Raw genomic sequence first — 22,278 nt, 5'->3', positions numbered from 1 at the left:
TTTTTTTTTTTTTTTTTTTTGGTTTTTTGAGACAGGATCTCACTATGTAGTTGAGACTGACCTGGAACTCACTATGTAACCCAGGCTGGTCTTGATCGCTATGAAGCGATCCTCCTGCCTCAGCCTCGGGGCTTACATATGTGCGCCACCATACCCAGCCTTAGAATTAATATTGGTAAAGTGGCCACATTACCTAAAAAGATCTACAGATTCAAGGGAATCCCCATCAAAATACCAGGGACATGCCTTATGGAACTAGAAAAAAAAATCCTAAAATTCATAGAGAAACACAAAATGCCCAGAACAGCTAAAGCAGTCCTAAGCAAAAATCAACGCTGTAGGCATCACAATAGCTAATTTCAAATTATATTACAAAGTCACAGTAACAAAAACAGGATAATACACACACAGACCAATCAAACAGAATAGGGAACATGGAAATTAATTCACACAACTACAGCCATCTGATTCTGGATAAAGAAGCAAAAGTATACACTGGACAAAAGCTTCTGTAACAGTGGTGCTGGAAAACTAGATATCCAGTAGCAGAATACCAAAACTTAATTTTGTCTCTCACCTTGTACAAAAATAAACTCAAAATAGATCAAAGACCTAAGTTTAAGACATAAAATTATGAAACTGTTAAAAGAAAACAGGGAAACACTTGAAGCCATTGTCACAGGCAAAAACTTTCTGAATAAGGCTCCAAAAGCACAGTAAATAACAGCAAGAATCAACAAATGGGACTACATCAAATTACAACCATTTCTACAGGCCGTGGATTTAGCTCAGTGGTTCTGCCACCTGCCTCGCAAGCACAAGGTCCTGAGTTCAGTCCCCAGTGCCAAATCATAAAACAGTTTCTGCACAGCTAGGGAAACAGCTAATAGAGAAGAGATGACCTACAGAATGGGAGAAAATCTTTTCCGGCTGCTCCTCTGACACAGGATTAATATCTAGAGCAGTGGTGGTGAATTTAGGGCATGCATATTGGTGCCAGCTGTTTGCTATCATTGAGAGCTCTAGAAGGTTCACCACCAATTTAGGATCAAGAACTCAAAATATTTAACACCGAAAACTAAATAATCCAATCACGATGCGGACAAAAATTGAACAGACACTTTAAAAGAAATACAGATGGCCTGTAAATATATGAAAATTTTTCAATATCTTTAGCCATTAGGGAAATGCAAATCAAAACTATGCTGAAATTTCCTCTCACCCCAGTTAGACTAAAAACTAAATAAATGTTGGCAAGGCTGCAGGGAAAAGGAACTCTTCTACACTGCTGGTAGAACAGCAGTAAATTAGTACTGGGAATGTAAATTAATACAGCTGTTAGGAAAATAAGTACGAAGGTTTTCCAAAAAATTAGTAAAAGTTACCATTTGATCTAGCTATTCCACTCTTTGGCATATGCCCAAAAGAATTAAAATCAGCATACCATAGGGATACTGCACACCCATGTTAATTGTGGCACAATTCATCACAGCCTAGCTATGAACTCGTTTAGATGCCCCTCCACAGATGAATGGATATCCCAGTCAGTTTCTCATCACTGAGACAAAATATCCAACACCCACATTTAAAGCAGGATTTATTTTGGTCCATAGTTTCAGTCCATGGTTGACTGGCTCCAGGCAGAACAAGATAACAGAGGGGCACAGAAGGAAAAGTGCTCAACCCATGGCAGCCAGGAAGCAGGAGGTGAAGGGAAGAGCCAGGGACGAGAATACAGTCTTCCGGGCCCGCCCCCAGGGACCCACCTCCAACCAGGCCCCACACCCTAACAGCACATTCCGCCATCGATGGGTACAGTGCCCCATAATCCAATCACCCTCCAAATACATGGACTTCTCAGAGACGATTCAGATCTAAACCGGAATACTGGACAAAGAAAAAGTGGCATATACACACAATGGGGTATTACTGAGCCATAAAGAGGAACGAGATCTTGTCATTTTCAGGAAAATAGATGGAACTGGACATAGTCATGTCAAGCTAAAGCTACACTCAGAAAACCAAAATTACATACTCTCTGTAATATGTGGAATCTAATAGATGACATGACAGTAGAAGGGAGACTATTATTAGACAAGAGGAAGAAATGAGGGGCAGGAGGAGGGGAAGGGAAGACAATGGGGGATGGATACAATCAAAATATTTGTATTGAAACTCATTATTTTGTAAAATTGATAGGTGTTATACTAGTATAAAAACCAAAACAAAAAACAAGGAGATATCATGAATAATTTGTGACAATAAAATTGAGACTTTAAGTAAAACATATTAGTTTAAAAATTTAACAAAGTCATTGCAAGAGGATCAGAAACAATTCTATGAATATTGAATACATTTTGATATAGTATTTAGTTTTAGTACCAGTGGCAAGAGTTGACAAGATATTAAGATTATAAAATTTTTAGTCAACAGTTACAAAACAAGCATAAAAGCAAATATAAATCAAATTAAAAATTAAACTTTCAAATATTTCTAAAGTTAGTAGTGTTTGTACTTATAAACTTATTAAAGCTTAAAATTGCACTAAGACTTGGATAAATATATATATATATATATATATATATCAACATTATGTTATAAAGTGCAAAATACAACGTCATGATTTCACTTTTTTTTTTTTTTACGGTACTGAGGATCAAACTCAGGACCTTGCACTTGCAAAGCAAGTGGCGACAACACTGAGCTAAATCCCTGGCCTATGACTTTACCTTTAAAAGTCTTAAAGAATTCAGAAAATAAAAATGCATAGCCTTCTGTATTTGTCCACATATTAACTATTTTCCATAATCTTCATTCCTTCCTAGAAATCTCAGTTACTGTCTGGTTTCATTTCTCGTTAGCGCTGGAAGAACTTCCTTCAGTATTTCTTGTAGTTCAAAATTGTCATGTGCCATTATAGCCATCAGATCTTTGACAAAAGGGGTAAAACACACACACTGGAGAAAAGATAGCCTCTTTAATACATGGTACTGGGGAAACTTGATTATCCACATGCAAGAGAATGAATCTAGACTTTTATTTTTCACCCCGTACTAAAATCAAATCAAGATGGATCAAATACCTTGATATAAAAGGGGAAACACTGAAACTACTGGAAGATAAAACAAAAACAACCTGTTGAAGACACAGGCCTAAGCAAGGACTTTCTGAACAGAACTCCAATAGCACAAATAATAACAAGAATCAACAAATTGGAGTACATTAAATTCAAAAATCATCTTCACAGAAGTTAGAAAAGAGTGAAGAGACAACCTACAGAATGGGGAAAAGTTTTTACCAGCTATTCTTCTGGAAAGAGGACAAATTATCTAAAATATATAGTCAAAAAATGAGACCCCACCAGAACAAATGGCCTAATCAAAATATGGACAAATAAGTACACTTCGCAAAAGAAGTACAAATGGCTAATAAATACATGAAAAAATGTTCAGCATCTTTAACCATGAGGTAAATGCAAATCAAAACAACTCTGAGATTCCAGTAAGAATGCCTCTCATCGATAGAACACACACACACACACACACACACACACACACACACACACACACAAACCAACAACAAATGTTGGTGAGGAAATGGGAAGAAAGAAATTCTACATTACTATGGGAATATAAACTAGAAGGACTCTTTGGAGATCAGCAGAGAGATTGCTCAGAAAACTAAAATTAGACATTGCCTTTGACTCAGCTATACCTCTCCTGCGTATTTTCCCAAGAGTTAAAGACATCATACTATACTGATACATATATATTCATGGTTATATCACAATAGCTAGACTACAATAGTGCAATTCACAATAGCTAGACTACAGAAATAGTAAAATAAGGATGAAAAAATCATGTATAATATATATGATCATTATTCAGCCATAAAGGATGAATCTGAGCCATTTGAGACCATAATGTTAAGTGACATAAGTCAGACACAGTCAAATACAGCCGGGCATGGTGGTGCATGCCTGTAATTCCAGCACTCAGGAGGCTGAGGCAGGAGGATCGCTGTGAGTTTGAGACCCAGCCTGGGCTAAATAGTGAGTTCCAGGTCAGTCAACTACATAGTGAGACCCTGTCTCAAAAAAAAAAAAAAAAACCCAAAAAGTTAAATATTGCATGGTTTCTCTTATATGAGAAACTCAATGTATATATAAAGAGTAACAAAGGAGAGCTGGTAGGAAACAGAGAGCCTTTTTGGAGATGGGAAAGGGGATTAAGAAGAGGAGGAAGAGGGACTGAGATGATCAAAATACAAGATATATACTCCCAATTCCTCAAAATGAATGTAATAATTATGTATCACAAACACACCAATAAAAATAAACATGTTCTTCCTCCTGACTGTTATAATTTCCTGAAGGTCAGGGTCTTGCATTTATTATGGGTATTTAATACCTTGCAGTGTTTAGCTAATTTCCAAAATGTAATAAAATATTACATGGCAATTTTAAAGACCAAAATTGCTGGTGACATATTATCCCAGCTTTTTTTTCAGCGCTAGTGATCAAACCCAGGGCTTTGTGCACGCTAGGCAAATGCTCCACTACCATGCTATAATCACAGCCCTTCCATGTTTTATTTACTCTTAGTTGTGCACTATATAACAAGACCTCAGCAAATAACAAGCTTCATATATGACAACAGCCTCATAAAATTATTATGGAATGGAAAAATTCCTATTGCTTAGTGACACTGTAGCTATCGTAACATCATAACACAACCCATGACATGTTTGTCGTGATGTTGGTGTGGACAAACCAATGTTGCCAGTCATACAAAAGTACATCACGTACAATCATGTACAGCACATAGCACTTGATAAAGGTAATAAATGATTGATACTAGTTAATGTATTTATTGTATTATATTTTTATCTTTATTTTAGAGTGTACTACTTATTTCTTCTAAAATAACCTGTAAAAACAGATAGGCCTCAGATAAGCTCTTCAAGGAGGAACTCCAGAAGGCATTGTTATTACAGGAATTAACAGCTCTATTTGTATTTTCCCCCTGCAAACCTACCAGTGGGAAAGGATGTAGAAGACAGTGACATTAATGCCCTGACCCTGAGTCAGCCTAGGAGAGTGTGTGTTTTAATTTTTAATGAAAAAAAGTTTAAAATTAAAAGATGGTTTATTTTCATTTTAAAATTTCAAAAAAATTAAAAATGTGTTCAAAAATACATATAGCTTAGGTACGGTGGTAGGCTATTATTCCATCTAGGTTTAAGTGTACTCTACGATGTTCACACAATGATGAAATCACTTTGCAGCTCATTTCTCAGAATGTATCTCCACTGTTAAAATGGTAATTTCCTGTATTTAAAATGTCTTTATTTCTGCTTCACTATTAATGATTATTTTTACTGAATACAGAATCTTAGATTGATATATTTTTCTTTCAGGCCTCAATGTTGCTCCTTTCAATGGCTATTCATTATTTACATTATTATTCCCCTGCATTTCAAGGTTTTTTGTACTTCAGTGGTTTATGATGTAACCAGGTAGTTTTCTTATTTATTCCTGTTTGAATTGTTTATTTTCTTGGATCTGAACATTAGCCCCGCTTCATCAAAGTTTGGAAAATTTTGGCCTTCATTTCCTCGATCTCACTCTCTCTCTGTAGAACACCAATCACACGTATATTGAAGTATGTGACACTGAAACACTATTCTCTAAATCTCTGTTGTTTCTCTTGGATTTTTTTTTCCTCATTGAGTTTACTGGTACATTTCAGGTATACAGTACAGTCACATTCATCATTGGGATCTCGTACCTTTATATGATAGGTCTTGATGCTCATTTTTTCCCCTTGTCCCTGCCCTCCCTTCCCTATTTACAAATACTTTATTTTTTAAAAGCTCTTCTTCAAGTTGATAATTTCTTTTGGTCTACTTTCAAGTTCACAGAATCTCCTATTGTTTCTGAATCTGCTATCATGCTTATCCAGAAATTTTTCATTCATTTTTACTTCACAATTTTGTACTTTCCAATATAAGAATTCCCCCCCTCAAATTTTTTATCTGTTCATTAATTAAAAGTAAATATTCAAGTCTTTGAACATATTCATCGTAGCTAATTAAAAGTTCTTGGCTGCTAACTGCAACATCTGGGCTATCTCAGTGTCAGTTTCTACTAAGTACTTTTCCTTAAGTACATACCACATATTCACTTCTTTTGCATGTCTGATTTTTAATTGGACAGTAAACACTATCAAAACATTAGAGATTATAGATTCTATTATGCTCTAAAGGATTTTTTCTCTTTTATTATTTAACAAGTGCTTAAATTGAGCTGGTTGTGGTGGCAAATGCCAGTAATCCCCAAATTCTAGGAGGCTGAGGCAGAAGGATTCCAAGTTCCAGCCCAGTCTGTGTAACTTAGACTTTGTATAAAAATAAAATAAAAATTAAAATTAAATGGCTTGGAATGTGGCTCAGTGAAGGCCCTGGGTTCCATGCCTGGTACCACAAAAACAAAAGACAAAACCTAGTTGTCTGGACTTAAAACTCTGAACTTTGCTCCCACTGCAGTCTATAGCAGTGGAAATCCATGAGATTTCTTCAACTAAACTATTTCAGTGATTAGAATGGGCAAAAGCTCTAAACAGAAGTTTAGGAATGAAACAAGAAGGACATCAACTAACCAAACAAACAAAGAGGATAAAAAAGCAGCCATTTGACCAACATGAGAATAAAGAACACTGGTTATAAGTGGGTCACAAATTTAGCCCTGAATTTCCTGATGGCCAAAATGGGCTATCCACTTAGGATGAACTCTACAAATAAAAATGAACTCTAAAATGAACTCTACAAAACAATCCTAAAATAGAGACAAACATAAAAATGTTGCACACACTGATTATAATAGTAAGAAACTACAAGCCAACTATATTCAATAATGAAAGAACAGTTAAAGAGACTACAATGCCTATTTAGCTAATAGAGTACTTTAAACCTATTAGAATCAAGACCTTAACCTATAAACATTTATGCTACACTGTCTAGTAAAAAAGCGTACAAATTCTAAAAGAATACAGATTACAAATTAATATTTTAGGTAACAATGGAAATCCTACAAAAACCCTCACCCTTAATAAACATTACTAAATGCACAGCAAAATTCTGAATGGGATGCATGTCATTGGTGAACTTAAACATTTTTTTTCCTCTTTCCTCCATTTTTCAGATGAAAGTATTTAAAACAATCTGTTTGTAAGGAAATGACAAATTGTTTAGGTTAAACAGACAGATATAGTGTAAAGAACATGTAGGTATGTTTAAGAGTTTGGAAGGGTTAAGGTTAGACACCTAAGATGTAACTACACAAGTCTACATACCTACCTATGTGGATATAAACGCGTCCTGCTCCATCACACTCCAGTCATCTTCCACAGTACTACGGGATTAATTCTCTATAAATCATACACTTGACTGTGGCAGTTCCCCAGCATCTAAACAGCAACAGCACTCTGACTTCCGAATGTGGCTCTTCAAATGGAGTTCATGCATACAGTATTTCCTGACAACATTTGCCTTGAACCTACTCCAACTCATGCTACATTTTGTGCCAGAGCTACTTAATAATTTCTCATACAAATGTGAAATGTTCATGCTACTCTCCCTTTGCCTGGAATGTCTTTCTTCTCTAGTTCTGTTTCTTTCAAATGTCACCTCAATTATGAAGGCCTTTTTGATTTCTTTGGACAGAGGTAGGCATACTTACTTTGCTCCTTTACCACATACTGTAAAAACTTCTATTACAACAAATCTGACATGGTACAGCAATTTTTGTCCAATGGCCATGTTTCATACAATAAACAATAATTTGAGGGCTGGTTTCATGTTTTATTTTTGTACCCAGAGGATTCAGAATGGTTCTTGGCACACATCAAGCACTTAAATGCTTGCTGATTAATGGAAACAAGCAAACATACCTTTAGTGGTCTCACCCAAGCCAAAGAACAAGGGATAGCTTGAGCTGGGAGCTTTGCGTAGCAGCACCTATGATAATCAAATACATGAATATTTAATGACTTATTAAATCCCATTTTATGAAATTTCAAGTTCGTTTCTTGGTTCCTCATACCATTTCAGAATACAGTTGAACCTCAGTTCATGAACTTAATTTGTTCCACGATTTTAGAAAAGATGGCCACATTTCTGTTTGTGTGGGAAAGATGGCCACAGTGGTGTTTGTCACCCAATGGAGAATTTGCAAACAAAAACAAAATTTTGCCAAACACTTTTGTTTGTGAGCCAAATAGTTTACAAATAAAAGTGTTCATGAACAGAGTCATCATTCTATTTTATTTGTAAAATTTAAAATTAATGGTAGTACAAGCCTGTAATCCCAGCACTCTGAGAGGCTGAGGCAGGAGGATCGCTGTGAGTTCGAGACCAGCCTGGGCTACACAGTGAGTTCCAGGTCAGTCTCAACTACATAGTGAGACCCTGTCTCAAAAACACCAAAAAAGAAGAAAAAGAAAGCAGGGGAAGGTAGAGAAGGAAAGGCAAGAGAAAAGAGAAGAGTTCTAGCACTGTGACTTAATTTGTCCACTATTTTTTGTTAAATTCAACTCACTTCAGGAACCTCAGAGAGGACTTCTGCACAGTTCCAATATTTCCAAAGTCTGGGTAGAACACTTCAACTTCATTTTTCCCAAGGACCCGATGGATAACAACCCGATACCACCACTTATCCTCAGAAATCCTTACACAACAGAGATGTCCCGGTTGGATAAAATGTTCCGGCATGGTATAGCGATCAGAAACAAGCTGGTTAGAGTAACAGCGCCTGTGGATTCCAAAATACAGAGAAATCCATAGGGAAAGAAAAATTAAAGATCACTTTTATTAATTTATAAAGAACAGGAAAGCCTTAACAAAAAGCAAAGAAAAAAATTATCACTTTTTAAAACTTGTTGTTTATTAACATGAGTTCTTTTTTTTTTTTTTTTGTACCAGGAATCAAACTCAGGATTTTGTGCTAGCCAGAGAGGCATGACACCATTGAGCTACATTCCTTGGCCTGTGAACTTTCTTACATATTATTGGAATAAAGTATATTCCAACTTCTTTCCCCTGTACTTTCTAAAAGGGACATTTTTTAAAAACACAGGGCAAGGGATGTAGCTCCGAAGTAAAAAACTTACTTGCCTAGCATGTTCAAGGCTCTGAGTTCTATCCTGAGCACTAGGGAAAAAAATTATAAAAAATAATCGACTAGTTAATTCCCAAATTTAACAGACCCTCTCTTCTAAGCCTTCAGTATACTTGTTCTCTCTGTAGCATTACCTGATTTTTTTCAAAGTCTTTTTTATTTAAGTTTCTAAGACAAATTCTCTCTTACTTTTTCCTTGTCAATAATTACCCTTTAATGGGCTTAGCACCACCTTAAAAATTTGGGTTTCCTGGGGTCTCTAGGAAGTATAATAACATGTTTAAATATCACACTGTTTCTTTAGTGAGAAACTGGAAGCATAAATAAGGACCAAAATGTGTAATAGATATTGGGAAATGGGGAGCAACTGTTTAAATGGAAAGGGGAAAGGAGGAAGAGATTAAAAAAAAGAACAGAAGGAAAAAATGAAACAAAGCCTTTGTAAATAAAGAGGGAAAAGGGATCAAAGGGAGGGGTGGGAGAGGGGAAAAAAGAAGTAAGATATATCATGTACAGGTACAAATTCTCTATTATGAATGTTGTCATTATGTGTATCTAAAATGTACCAATAAAAATTAAAAATAAGAGAAAAAAAAAGGAAGTACCACAGGTTCAAGTCCTGACTCCATAATTTATGAGCTGAGTAACTATCTCTGTGATTCAGTTTCATTATTGAGGATGAGGATAATAATTTTTAAATTTTTGGTCAAAATAATGTGAAAGTTTAGGACAGTGACCAAACATAGTTAAGAAATCAAATAGTAGTTACTAATTATAATTTTTATGGGTACACCATCTCATCCATTTTCATATCTTATATACCACTACTGATAAAACTGGTGGCTCTTTCTAGAAGGCCTTACGTTCTAACATTCAAAACACATTCTAACTGGATGGAAGACATGCTGGTTATTCCTAGTATCCATTCTCTTTTCTTTTTTTCCTTAGTAATAACATATCCATATTATAACTGCATATATGGCCATTCAGATTTCCCAGGATTTAGGTGTGACTTTGTGAAAAGAAAGTTCTAGCCAACAGGATGTAAGAAAAAATTACAAAGGACAGAAAATTATTGTGTATTTTTAAAAAGTGATGTGTGAGAATTTCAGGTTGTGTCTTTCAAGCTAAAAGCATGCCCCATACATTAACCTTCTCTTTCCCCTTCCAAGTGGGAAGGAGGAGCCAGTGGATGTATGGTGAGCCATTTCCAGAACTGTGTGGATGGGGCAACATCATTAAGATCTGGAGCAGTAAGATAGAAAATATCTGTGTCCTTAACATCATGAAGCTATTATATCAGCCTGTATTACCTTACTGGGACTATTAGGGAAGAGATAAACTTTATTTTCTTTATGATATGTCTTTGTAACTGTGGCTAAATCTATTCCTAATTAATATTGACAGTTCATCATTGCCAAGTGATTGTATCATGCTCACCTAAAAGACAATGTGTGTAAATTTTTAACTTTTCTCACCCCAGATCAAACTTAATCTCTAAATCCAATAGTTTTCACATTTTTTGTCTTACCTTTATTCTTGACAATGCTATTCTTGTCGCCTGACAATTTTACTTTCTTAATTTATCTCCAGTATTGATCTTTTTCACCTCATCCATTTTCTATACTGCAACTGTGTTATTCTTCTAAAAAAAAAGGCTGTTGGATGTCTTTCCTAAAACCTTTAGTGGCTCCTTGCTGTCTACAGAGTAAGTCAGAACTCCTTCCCACGGTGGCCACAATATAGCTCTTCCCTACCTCACTAGTGCCAGCTCCACTCCTCTGTGGGCTGCTCTCAATGCACCCCACTCATTCCTTTGTTAATGCTGGACTTAATGCAGTGGCTACTGGATTCAAATATAGCTGCTCATACCTCAAATGTCAAACTTTTTACTTATTTTTGAATCCTAACTAAAATACCTTTGTAATACTTTCCTTAATCTTACCCAGGCAAACTACTGCCTTCTACAACATTCTACACACATATCCCCGAACCATCTTCCCAGCCAATCATAGTGTTGTTCAGAAAAGCAGACTCATCTTTATAGTAATAGAGCTTCAACATCCCAACACTAATTAATACTTTTAACTGCTTGCTGTTGATAAGAAAAATGGAAGGTCTCATAAATCACTTCCCAAGTTATCTCACAGAACACTTGAGCACTTGTTTGAGTTATGTGTGTGTGAAGGGCAAGGGAACATGATTTTTTACTTGGAAGCTGAAATAATTACATTATAGGACACCTTTTGCGCTTTAAAAAACACCAACAAACTATGTGTTAGGGTTTATATCTAAAATGTAACCCTAGAGTATCAAATACACTCAGAGATGGGACTTGGTCAGAAGAGGTAAGTTACAGAGGTTCTAACCTGGAAAGATGCATTCTTATCCCAGCTTCAACCTTTTCCCTCTGCTTCCTGGCTGCTATGGGATGAACAGCTGTCCTCTGGCAGGCCCTTCCACCATGCTATTTCTGCTCTGGAGCCAGCCAACTTTGGACTCAACCCACTGGAAATAGTGAATCAAATAAATCTCTGCTTCTTACATTGTTGGTGTATTTTGTCCCAGGGATGGGAAATTAACTAATACAGAAAATTGTTACCAACAGTTGGGTTGTTGTTACGACTGACCATGTGATTCAGAAGCCTTAAAATTGGTTCAAGGGAGAGTTTGGAAAGATTTGGAGATGCCAGCAGAGAGTCTTTAAAATGCTGTAAATAGAGATTGGGGAGAGACTGAGGTCAGAGCTCAGAAGACCAGAATTCTAACAGGAAGATAAACAGTAAAGTCCAGACTCAGGAGGTTTCAGTTGGGTTCAAGGACTCCACAGCAGTTGGACTGGAGGTCATGTGTGCTATACCCTGGTAGAAAATTTGTCTTCATTTTGCCAATGTCCTGAGGCTCAACCCATTTTGCAGGAGACTGAGACTGCAGGTGGTAGCCTAAGCCTGACATTCAGTCCATGGCATGAGTACTGCTAGCTGCTTCTATTTAGATTTATAATGAGGATTAGGAACAAATGCTAAAGCCAAGAGATATGAAAAGTTTAATTTTACCATGAGTGAAACACCTACAAAGTTGGGACCACTGGGAGCAAAGATGCTGAAACTAGCTTTAAAAGAAGCAAAGTACGTTGCATCAGGACAGGACAACAGGAAAGACAGCTTGAAAGCCTCTCAGAAATCAACAAGATACAACCCATTACAGTTCAAAGATTATAAAACTTTTGAGAAGACTGCCACTGATCCCCTGCTTAAAAAGGGACACCAAGAGAACTGATTCCTCAGGATTCATTTCACCATGCTGAGCTATACAGGTACTCAGAAGCCAATGTATTCAGGGTTCAGGGGTAGGGGGATCTAGCTACTGCTCAGTATGGCAGCAGACCTTGGCATCATCCAAGTGGTGCTGGTTTTTCAGGCACAGATAATCCAGGAGCCATGGGGTCACAGAGGGTTCAGAAGAGGGCCTGAGAGGCCAGGTACTGTGCCCCTAAGAGGGTAGTGCATAAAGCTATGAGAGTGAAGCAGAAGGAGCATTGGAGAATCCAGCTATGTGGAACGTCTGTTGAGGAAAATTAGAAGCAGAGAATGAAGCCAGCCTAAGAGAGAGGCCATGTGGTCCATAACCAGCAAGACCACAGGGGCAGGGCTGCTCAAGTCCTCTGGAGTTCACCCACAACCTGCACTAGCTGGACATGGAGCTAAAGAATCAGTGTTTGCCCCTGCTGGGTTCTGGTTTTGCCTTGGTCCCATTCTTTTCTATCCCATTATTTCTCTTGTAAATGGGAATGTTTACCCTGTGCCAATGTGTGCTGAAAATATTTAAGTTTCTTTTTTATTTTTACAAGGGCTGATAGCTAAGAGTTTGCCTATCTAAGTTTCTTTTTTTTTTTATTTTTACAAAGGTTGATAGCTAAGAGTTTGCCTTGAGTCTCAGAGAAGACTCTGAACTTGAGACTTTCAGCAATATCAGAATTGTTAAAAGTTTGGCAACTCTTAGACTAAATGCATTTTGCATAAGATGACATGAGACTTTGGGGGGCAGGAGTAGAATATTATAGCTTAGATCTAAAATGTCCCCTAAATTCTCAAGTGTTTGGAAGTGGGGTCTGACCTAAAAGGATGTATTCTTAACCTCAAATCCAACCTTCTCTGCTTCCTGGCTGCCATGGGATGAACAGCTGTTCTTTGCCATGCCCTTTCATCAAGCTGTTTCTCCCTTGGAGCCAAACAACTTTTGAGCTGAAATCACTGGAAACTGAGCCAATTTAAACCTCTCTTCCTTTAAGTTGTAAGTGTTGGATATTGTGTCCCAGTGATGGGAAAATGACTGATATACTAATGACAATTCAGACTTAGGTATTTGACATATCTCTTCCCTCAAATTAAGTGAGTCTTCACTTCAAGGTAAGTGACTAACAATGTATGTTGTCAATGACAAAATTCAAACCTCCAAATAAAAGTTAGGATTTTGGAAATGTTATACTCACCACTGTGAGCTCAACAGCTTCCCAAAAGTTAACATTTTTCTGATGACATCAGTAGTGATATTCGTGATTTTTTAAATATATTTTTAAAATACTATGTAGTGAAACATGTCAACATTTGGAAGATCTGCAACTTAGTGGACTAGCATTTTACAAATTACCAATAAAAAATGTTGTAAAAGGGTAAAAGATGCACTACAGGCTGGTCCACCAAAGTCCATGGTTAGAAGAGCCCTATGCTTGCTTTAATAGTTCTACATTTGCTATCCTGACATTGTTAATTCTTAAACAAGGAACTCTGCATTTTAGTTTTGTTCTGGAGCCTAGAATTACATAGCTAGTCCTGGAGCCAGTCAAAACACAAAAGTAGGTCAATCAACTTTAACAGAGTGTATGAAAAAATTCAAATTCAACATTGCAACTTATCTTAAACTATGTCAGGTTTTAATGTATCAAGAAATAACATTCATGATTGTCTGAAAAGACTATTAAAACACTTCTTGCCCAACTACATAACTGTGTGAAGCTAGAAATTTCATATACTTCAATCAAAACCACACATAGTAGATACCCTAATCAATGCTGATTAGAATAAGATACATGAAAAAATAAGACTCCTACCGCATTTCAATCATCATGTCTTCCAGTAACTCTGATGAATCTCTGCTATAGATTCGGATGTAGAATTGACTAGGAGAGATAATGTACTCCACGAAGACCCCCACAAGGGTACTTGTATCTAATGGTGGAAGTCTGCATAATTTCTTTTCTTGTACAGCATCTGGTGGGATATCGTGATTTGCCACTGACAAGTTGATGTGTGGTTTGTTTATTTCTAGTTCCTACAAATTTTTTTTTAAAAAAGAAAAAAATGAAACCATAATATGTCTTTGGGTGACATTTCAAACCCTAAAGTAATATTTCTCAAAGTATATTTCATGAATCACTCTAATCAGAATTACTTGGAAATTAAAAATGCAAATCCTTGGGCTCAAGCCAGGTTTATTGATTCATAATACTTGAAAATGGTGCTTGGGCTGGGGATTTAGCTCAGTGGTTCTGCTGCTTTGCAAGTGCAAGGTCTTGAGTTTGATCCCCAGTACACAAACAAACAAACAAAGAAAAACAACAAAAAAAGAAAATGGTGCTCACAGTTAAGCATTTAAAAAAATTCCCCAGGTGATTTTTACTTGCATTAAAATATGAAAATTTAGCTTTATGCTATTAGGCAAATAATTACCAAGTATTATGAAAATACTCCATATAAACCTGACAATATGGTACTTCAAATATTTAGGTTGAACTAAGGAGGATTCATATCCCATCCAATCCTACCACTTGTGAAAGATAACTTTAAGGAGTGCATTAAATTTCGACTAGCCTTCCAATCAAAGATAGGAAATATAGGCTTTCATACTGTCTTCCAGAATAAATAGCAGACTCTCAAGATATTTTGATTCCATGAAAGAAGCCAGGAACAGAGAGTACAGTGAAGAAGTGTACATCTAATTCCTTAGTAATAAAATAAGTAATGGAAATGAGAATACAAAAAGGGAGAATCATATGTGATGAAGGAGAAAAAAATAAAAGCAATGAACAACTGAGACTGGGGGCAAAGGTAACATGCACGAGTTGAGGAACATACCCAGAAGAGAGCCCCCTATTCCCTCCTCTAAGGTCCTGAGGGGTTTTCCAGCTTAAACTTTGAAACACAGAAACAGAGACTCAACAATATCATCATGAGAGCACTGTCAAGTCTGAAAACCAACTAAAAACTTTAAAAACAAGACTTGAGGACAAGCTAGGTATATGAAAGACTGAAAACTAGAAGAAACACTACATGAGGTGACTTTGGACTAAACAAATTGGGCTCTACCAAGAAATAATATATCTAGAAACAAAAATTCTCTAAAAAGAACTTTGCATTAAAAAACCATTCATTCAGTAAAGACTTTACCACCAGTTTAGGCTCCTTACAAATCTTCGGTTCTGGATCTTTATGTTTTTTCAAAGAGCAATCCCACATAGTCTCCTTAATAGCAGCAGTAGACGGTGAATTTCTAGGACTGGAGACATAAGCTTTGGGTTCTATTTTCTTATTTGATTGAACAAAACACGAATTTCTGATTGATGAAGCATCTCCATCTAAAATGGCCAATAAATATTTGCATATTTGTTACAACAGCGATACAACTATCACTAAGTACCTTCTGTGTAACAGGCACTGGGAGGGACAACGGTAAATGAGACATACTTACCTGACCTTGCAGATCTTTCAGTGTGGTGACATGTAAGGGAAGTTCTACATGAGAACAAATCCTAAAGAGGAAAGGGAAGCTTGCAGCATGGTAAGGTTTCTTAAACTCTGATGGCTTTTTGAACATCTTGATTACAATGTATTTCTTCTTCTAATTAAACAGTTAACACTCATTATCACTTAATATAAATGTGTGCAATTACTTAAAATTCCATAATATAAAGCTTTAATTCTTAGAGAATTCCCAAACCAATCACCTATTTTTTTCAAATTTACATATGTATGATGACTACACGAGGCTGGCACATTAAAACAGACTCCAATGGCTCCTAAAAAAATAAACTCATGTGCATTATTTATCACACGTCTGGGGATATAACTTAGTGGCAGAATGCTAGCCTAGTATATATGTGGCCTGGGTTTTGATCCCCAGCACTGCAAAATCTAAATAAATATTTAAGAATTTGTCACTATACTTTTTATAATAGTAAAAATGGAAACAATCTAAATGACCATTAACAGGAGACTGATTAAATGAATTCTCATAGAGCTACATTAAAGAATTATAGTTAAAATTTTTATAAATTCATACACTAATAGGAAAAACACTATATGAAATACACAAAGGACTTACACAATATTAATATATTTATTTGTATAACAATTATACATATAATTAACTATATTATATAGAGCAAATCTCAAAATATATACACTATAACTATTAGCATTAGTTATATTGATAGAATAGTTTAAACAAGCTTTTGTGATTCAGAAAAACATAGCAATGCTTACACATACATTTAATAACATCTGGAAAGCTCTATGAAAATTCTAACTGTATTATTTCTGGGACATTATGTAAAATGATGGGAAACATTCATTCACTTTCTACTTACTACTCATCAATGCTATCTGTATATTTTAAAGTGAGAATGAGTCAAGTAGTATAGAAGCTTATAAAAATACAAGTACCATATTTTTCTATAGTTCTGAAAAATATTACCTATTGAGGAATTTTAGTAAAGGGTACAAAACTTTTCTGTATTATTTCTTACAACTGCATAATACAGATATGTTTAATAACCCCCAAAAAACCTAAGCAAAAAGAAACTGAAAATGAAAAATCAAGTACCCTAAATGCAACCTGCCATAACAGAAAAAGGACATTTTTTGGGAAAGGGGGTAAAATAAGGATAAAATTTAGTTAGCAGCAATATATAAATAATAATTTCTTAGTGGAAGAGATGAATATGGTTTTGTTTTGAAAAATACATTATGGTAATGTAAGATGTTGATACTGGGGGAACTGAATGAAAGGTATACTGGAACTCTGTACTAACTTTGCAACTTTCCCAAAACCTAAAGTTACCCAGAAATAAAATTCTTATTCAAGACACAATTGTGGGGCTGCCAGAGATTTAGCTCAGTGGTGCTGCCGCCTGCCTCACAAGCACAAAGACCTGAGATTGAACCCTGGTACCCCCCAAAAAATTGTGGGGTCCTATAAATGTGACACATCCATTTATTTTCCATATATGTCAATATCCATATATTTTAATATATTTCTAAAAAGCTTTTTGATGTATAGGCAGAGCTAAAAGCTACTGAACTATCAGCCCAGTATTTTGAGAAAATTTTCTTCACAATTATTTAAAAACTTGGACAATATTTCAGGTGATTTTATTTATAATACAAGTTAACTTTATTATAATAAATCCCTCCAGAAAGGAGGTCATTATATACAAAACATTTCATGGCTAAGAAGTGATGCTTTTGGTTGATGTGGCTGTAACAAAGACTTTTACCTAAACAATGCTTTTCCCCTGTTCTTATAAAAGGACAATTAAAAGTGATGTGGGCCCAACTCACCAGGTAGTACGGCCTTCATATCAGCAACAAACACTAACAAGTCTTGTTCTCCTTCCCTAAACTCAACACGAAGAATGTCACTTAGAGCTCCAACAAGTTCTGTCACATTTAAGAAGCCCAAGTTCTTTGGTGAAAGTTGCTCTTTAAAAATTGCCTGTCACAAAAAACCAGAAATTGCATGAAAACAACAGTAGATAACACAAACATAAAGTATGCAGATATCCTCAGACAATGCTTTAATTTGGATTCTGCCAAACTGAATTTGTAAGAGTCAATACACTCAAGTGCAAAGTTTTAGTTGCTTTGAGAGTTTTAGTTGCTTTGAGAAGACTGAAGTGAAAGTAAGGGGACCTTTTTACTTAGTAATAATTAGAAAGTAAAAGAGTCTTCAAAAGAAGGGGTGCAAAAAAATACAAAATCACAAGATAAAACTACTGTTATTTCTACAGATGTAGAGAATGGAAATATTCACTATCATTTAAAATATGCAGAATGGTATTACTATTTAAGAACTTAAATTTTATTATTTCATCTTAGAAGTTGGTATAAATAGGCAAACAGCCACCTGTGTACTTCTTGTAGTATATGGTTTGGTTTTCATGTGTTGGTAAAGTCATACCAAATAAAGATAGAACATATAAGACAGACGCTATGTATATTTTGGATTAAACTGCACAGAGAAGTAGTAGGTTTACCCTTGTCAAAAAGAGCTGCTATTACACATGCTCAAATTCTTAATTCAACATTTGTCTCCTGAACTGAGAGAGAGCAACTGTGCTAATAATAATTATTGGTCTCTTCCTCTGTCTAGGTGAGTGATGGTGAGCTTCTGGCACATGTGTTATTTTTCTTTTAAGACAAAAGATGTTAATGTATGAGTTGATTTTTCTAAACTAAAACCTCAGTATTCAAGTTTAATTGCACTGGTAGCACTTTGTGATAAGTGGGGTTTGGGTTGCAGTTTGCATGCTCATCTCTAGAAAATATGCCATCACTGGTCTAGGTTTTAGTAGGAAATGAAGTCTTGCTTCTGACTTAAGTGTCTTCCTTGGGGAAGATAAATATGAACACAGAAGGCAAACACTATAAAAGGACTGGGCCTTGAATGAGGATGGTGCAGCTCCAGTACTTATGTGAGGCTCTCAGACCCAACTGAACACTTGAAAAAGTAGGAGCTCAGAATCTATCACATCATAGTTCATGAATGCCTTTACCCATGAACATCCCAAGAGAAAAAGAAGTGGTATAAGAGAGGGAAGGGGTGGAGGAAAATGAAAGCTACTACTTACTACTTTATACATTGCATATTCAGGTTTCCTTTTATGTTCGTTGGTCACTACTGGTCTCTTACCCTCTTTATTTCTAATATTATGAAAATGCAATTCAAGTGAACACAATACTGGGTTGGAATTTTTTTAAATTATGTTACTATGTTTTTGAAAAGGTAACATTCAAAAGGCTAAAAAAGTATGTAGCAAAACAGTCTTGGGCCAGGGATTTAGCTCAGTGGTTCGGTGGCCTGCCTTGCAAGCGCAAGGACCCGAGTTCAACCCCCGGTACCAAAAAAAAAAGTCTTCAGTCCCCTCCATTCTTCAGAAATCATTTCCTTTGAAGTAAATATAATTACCAACTTTTTGTACAACTTCTCAGAAATTGTCAAAATTTGAACATGCTTTAATATTATAGACATTGTACACATTTTTTATTCAGTTAATATAGAGATGTCATATTAGTACATGAAACACAGTTGCATTTTGCTTCACGAGCCTGAGAATCAAGTTTCTTTTAATAGTTGAGTCAATTCATTGATATATCAGATGTTTTGTCTTCCTTTTTTATGCTTTCTGCTTTGACTCAGAACTATGAGCAATGAAGACAATGATTTCTGCTCTTACTCTCCTTACTTCCCTTCTATCCCCAGTCTAATTTTAGTTATATTATTTTTTATAGTTTAGATTTATACCTTCAAATATTTGTATACATCCTAAACATGTTTTTGTTTCCCAACTATCTGAATTTTGCAGATCACAAACTTATAGTGTAAATACTATTTCCTATATATTGAACCCTTTCACAAGACAGTGATACTATGTTCTTTTTTTAAAAAGACACGATGTTTGGTTGTTTCTTTTGGGGTTGGTAGGAGGCACTATTACTGGTCAACGCCTAGATTCATTATTTTGTTTAGGGCTTTAATTGCTATTCTATCAATTCTTTGTTAGAATATTTTTTATGGAGGTATGCTTACCTTCATTTGCTATTGGTTATCCAGTCATATCAGTTCATATAGAAAACCAATTATCTTCCATGTTGACTCATTTTTAAATATCATATGAACTCATAAAATTAAATGTATTTGGTGAGTTTTAAGCCACTGCACTTGTAATTCTTATTAAAACCTGAAACAACTCTTCAAGTATATTCCTAAGCTCTTTTGATGTAAACCTTAGTCTTTGAAGTTTCTTTGCTGGTCTGGTATGACAAGATGCTCCGGGCTTAATTTATGCAATTAGAATATCCTTATTCATACTATTAGTACTATTCCATAATTACTCATTTTCATTATACTACATTATATAACAATGGTCTCCAAATAAAAATAGTAATTTTATCACCATATAATTGATAAAAATAAACTTTGTATGTGCTCACCCCTCCATTTACCACTTTGTATAATGTATTTTGATAAACAAAATCCTTATCTTCTGGACTTATACATTCAGATTTTACACTTTAGCTTGCCTCAGTTCAATACACTGTGCCTTTTAATTTGGCCACTTCATCTAAATTGTCACAGTTGTTTGTAATATTCCTTTATTGCCCTTTTACTATATGTAGAATCTATAATGACATGTCCTTCCCTGATATTGGTCATTTGTATCCTCTTTTTTAACTTGTGGTTTATCTATTGTTTTTTTTTTAATTGAGTTTATTGGCACAATCTAGGTCTACAATACAGTTACATTCATCATTGGGATTCTGTACCTACATAATAGGTCTTGATTCTCATTTTTTCCCCTTGTCCCTTCCCTCCCTTCACCCCATTTACAAACACTTTATTTCCATTTTTTTCAGTTTCTCATATTTTTTCCTCTCCCTTATTACCTTTCCCCCACCCTTCCCACTTTCCCTACACCTTTAGCCCTTTACTTCCTGTTTCACATTATTAATTGTCTCATTAGGATCCTGTGTACTATTATAGTTTTTCACACCAAAGAAAATAATGAAAAAAAGAGTAAGATAAGACTATAAGAGCAAGAACCAATTTAAATATGTTCGGGGACCATTTTCATCCCCAGAATTAAGGATTATTTTAATGTTACATCATTGCCTTTACTCTTTTACTTTCCTTTTTAGTTTTATTTTAGGATTCCCTATTTTTAATGTTCATACAGAGATTTCTTTAACTGAAATACCGAATAGTTTCTTTGGTGTGAAAATCTATTGGTTTTTTACATTTCATTTGATTTTATAAATTTTCTCGATTGACCCTATTTTATTTTTATTTTTAGCTTTAGCACTTCCTTTTTCCCATGTTTACCTTTCTTTTTTTAGCCTTTTAGAATAGATCCTTAATTCAATGACTTCATATTCTTTTCTAATAAGCATTTTAAAGCTATAATTATGTCTAAGCACTGCTTTAGTTACATCAAAATCTGAAAGATGCATTTTCAATATTTTTCAACTGAAAATATCTTCAAGTTTCCTTTGTAATTTCTTCTCTAATAATTATTTAGAAGAGTGATTAGTTTCCAAGTATCTGTAGGGTCCTGTGTAACTTAGTGCCTTAATTTGTAACAATTCCATCCTAACTAGAGAATATAACTAAAATCTCAGTATTCTGAAACTTGTTCAGATATATTTTATAGTAAACTATAATCTATCTTGGCAAATGTTCCATGTGAAAATGAATATATATTCTTCAGGTGTTGGGTACAATTTTATAAAAGTTAAATAGATCAAGATAGTAGACAGTATTATCAAGATATCCTGTTTATTCATTTTTAAAACCATTTTATAATTGCTAAAGGTATTAAAATCTCTATTTTTGTGAAATTCTTAATTTGGTCTAATTTTAGAGTATTTTAAAGCACTGATACTGGGTGAACAAACATTTATGACTTTTGTTTTCCTAAAGCATTAATCCTTTTATCCTTATGAAATACTCCCTGATCTGACAACACATTTTGTTTGAGTCTGTTTTATCTGATGTCTTTAGCTATTTCAGTTCTTTTATGCTATTTCTTACATGGCATATCTTCATCTTTTACGAGGCAGACATGGTGCGACTGAGCTAAATCCCTAGCCCAATTCTTCATCTTTTACTTTAAACCATCTTCCTTCATATTTATATGTGCTTCTTGCAGGTAGCATAGTCAGTTGCACCTTGTTTTTCATCCATGTCATGGCTTCTGTCACTTAAATGTAGTCTTTAGTTCACTTACATTTATGAAATTAGTACTTTAAAGTTAAAACATTTAATTT

The 22,278-nt window shown here is 35.1% G+C and overlaps 1 protein-coding gene across 12 annotated transcripts in view; it reads right to left on the bottom strand.

Annotated features, from left to right (window-relative positions):
- Window positions 1–22,278, bottom strand: part of Tdrd5 (tudor domain containing 5) — an 89,085-nt gene that overhangs the window by 41,360 nt on the left and 25,447 nt on the right. For all 12 annotated transcript variants that reach the window (XR_781435.1, XR_781436.1, XM_010630247.1 and 9 more), the window contains exons 7-11: window positions 17,794–17,947; window positions 15,622–15,809; window positions 14,286–14,506; window positions 8,597–8,809; window positions 7,950–8,016 (exon numbers count right to left, since the gene is read on the bottom strand). Coding sequence is in view for 10 of the 12 variants with exons in the window: in XM_010630247.1 (XP_010628549.1) it covers window positions 7,950–8,016; window positions 8,597–8,809; window positions 14,286–14,506; window positions 15,622–15,809; window positions 17,794–17,947 (843 nt within the window). In the remaining 2 variants the exon portion in view is untranslated. The remainder of the gene's footprint in view (window positions 1–7,949; window positions 8,017–8,596; window positions 8,810–14,285; window positions 14,507–15,621; window positions 15,810–17,793; window positions 17,948–22,278) is intronic.

Source organism: Fukomys damarensis, unplaced genomic scaffold (assembly GCF_012274545.1).
Source record: "Fukomys damarensis isolate Sample0158 unplaced genomic scaffold, DMR_v1.0_HiC HiC_scaffold_11, whole genome shotgun sequence".
Classification (NCBI taxonomy): domain Eukaryota; kingdom Metazoa; phylum Chordata; class Mammalia; order Rodentia; family Bathyergidae; genus Fukomys; species Fukomys damarensis.
This window is presented reverse-complemented; position numbering and strand designations above follow the sequence as displayed.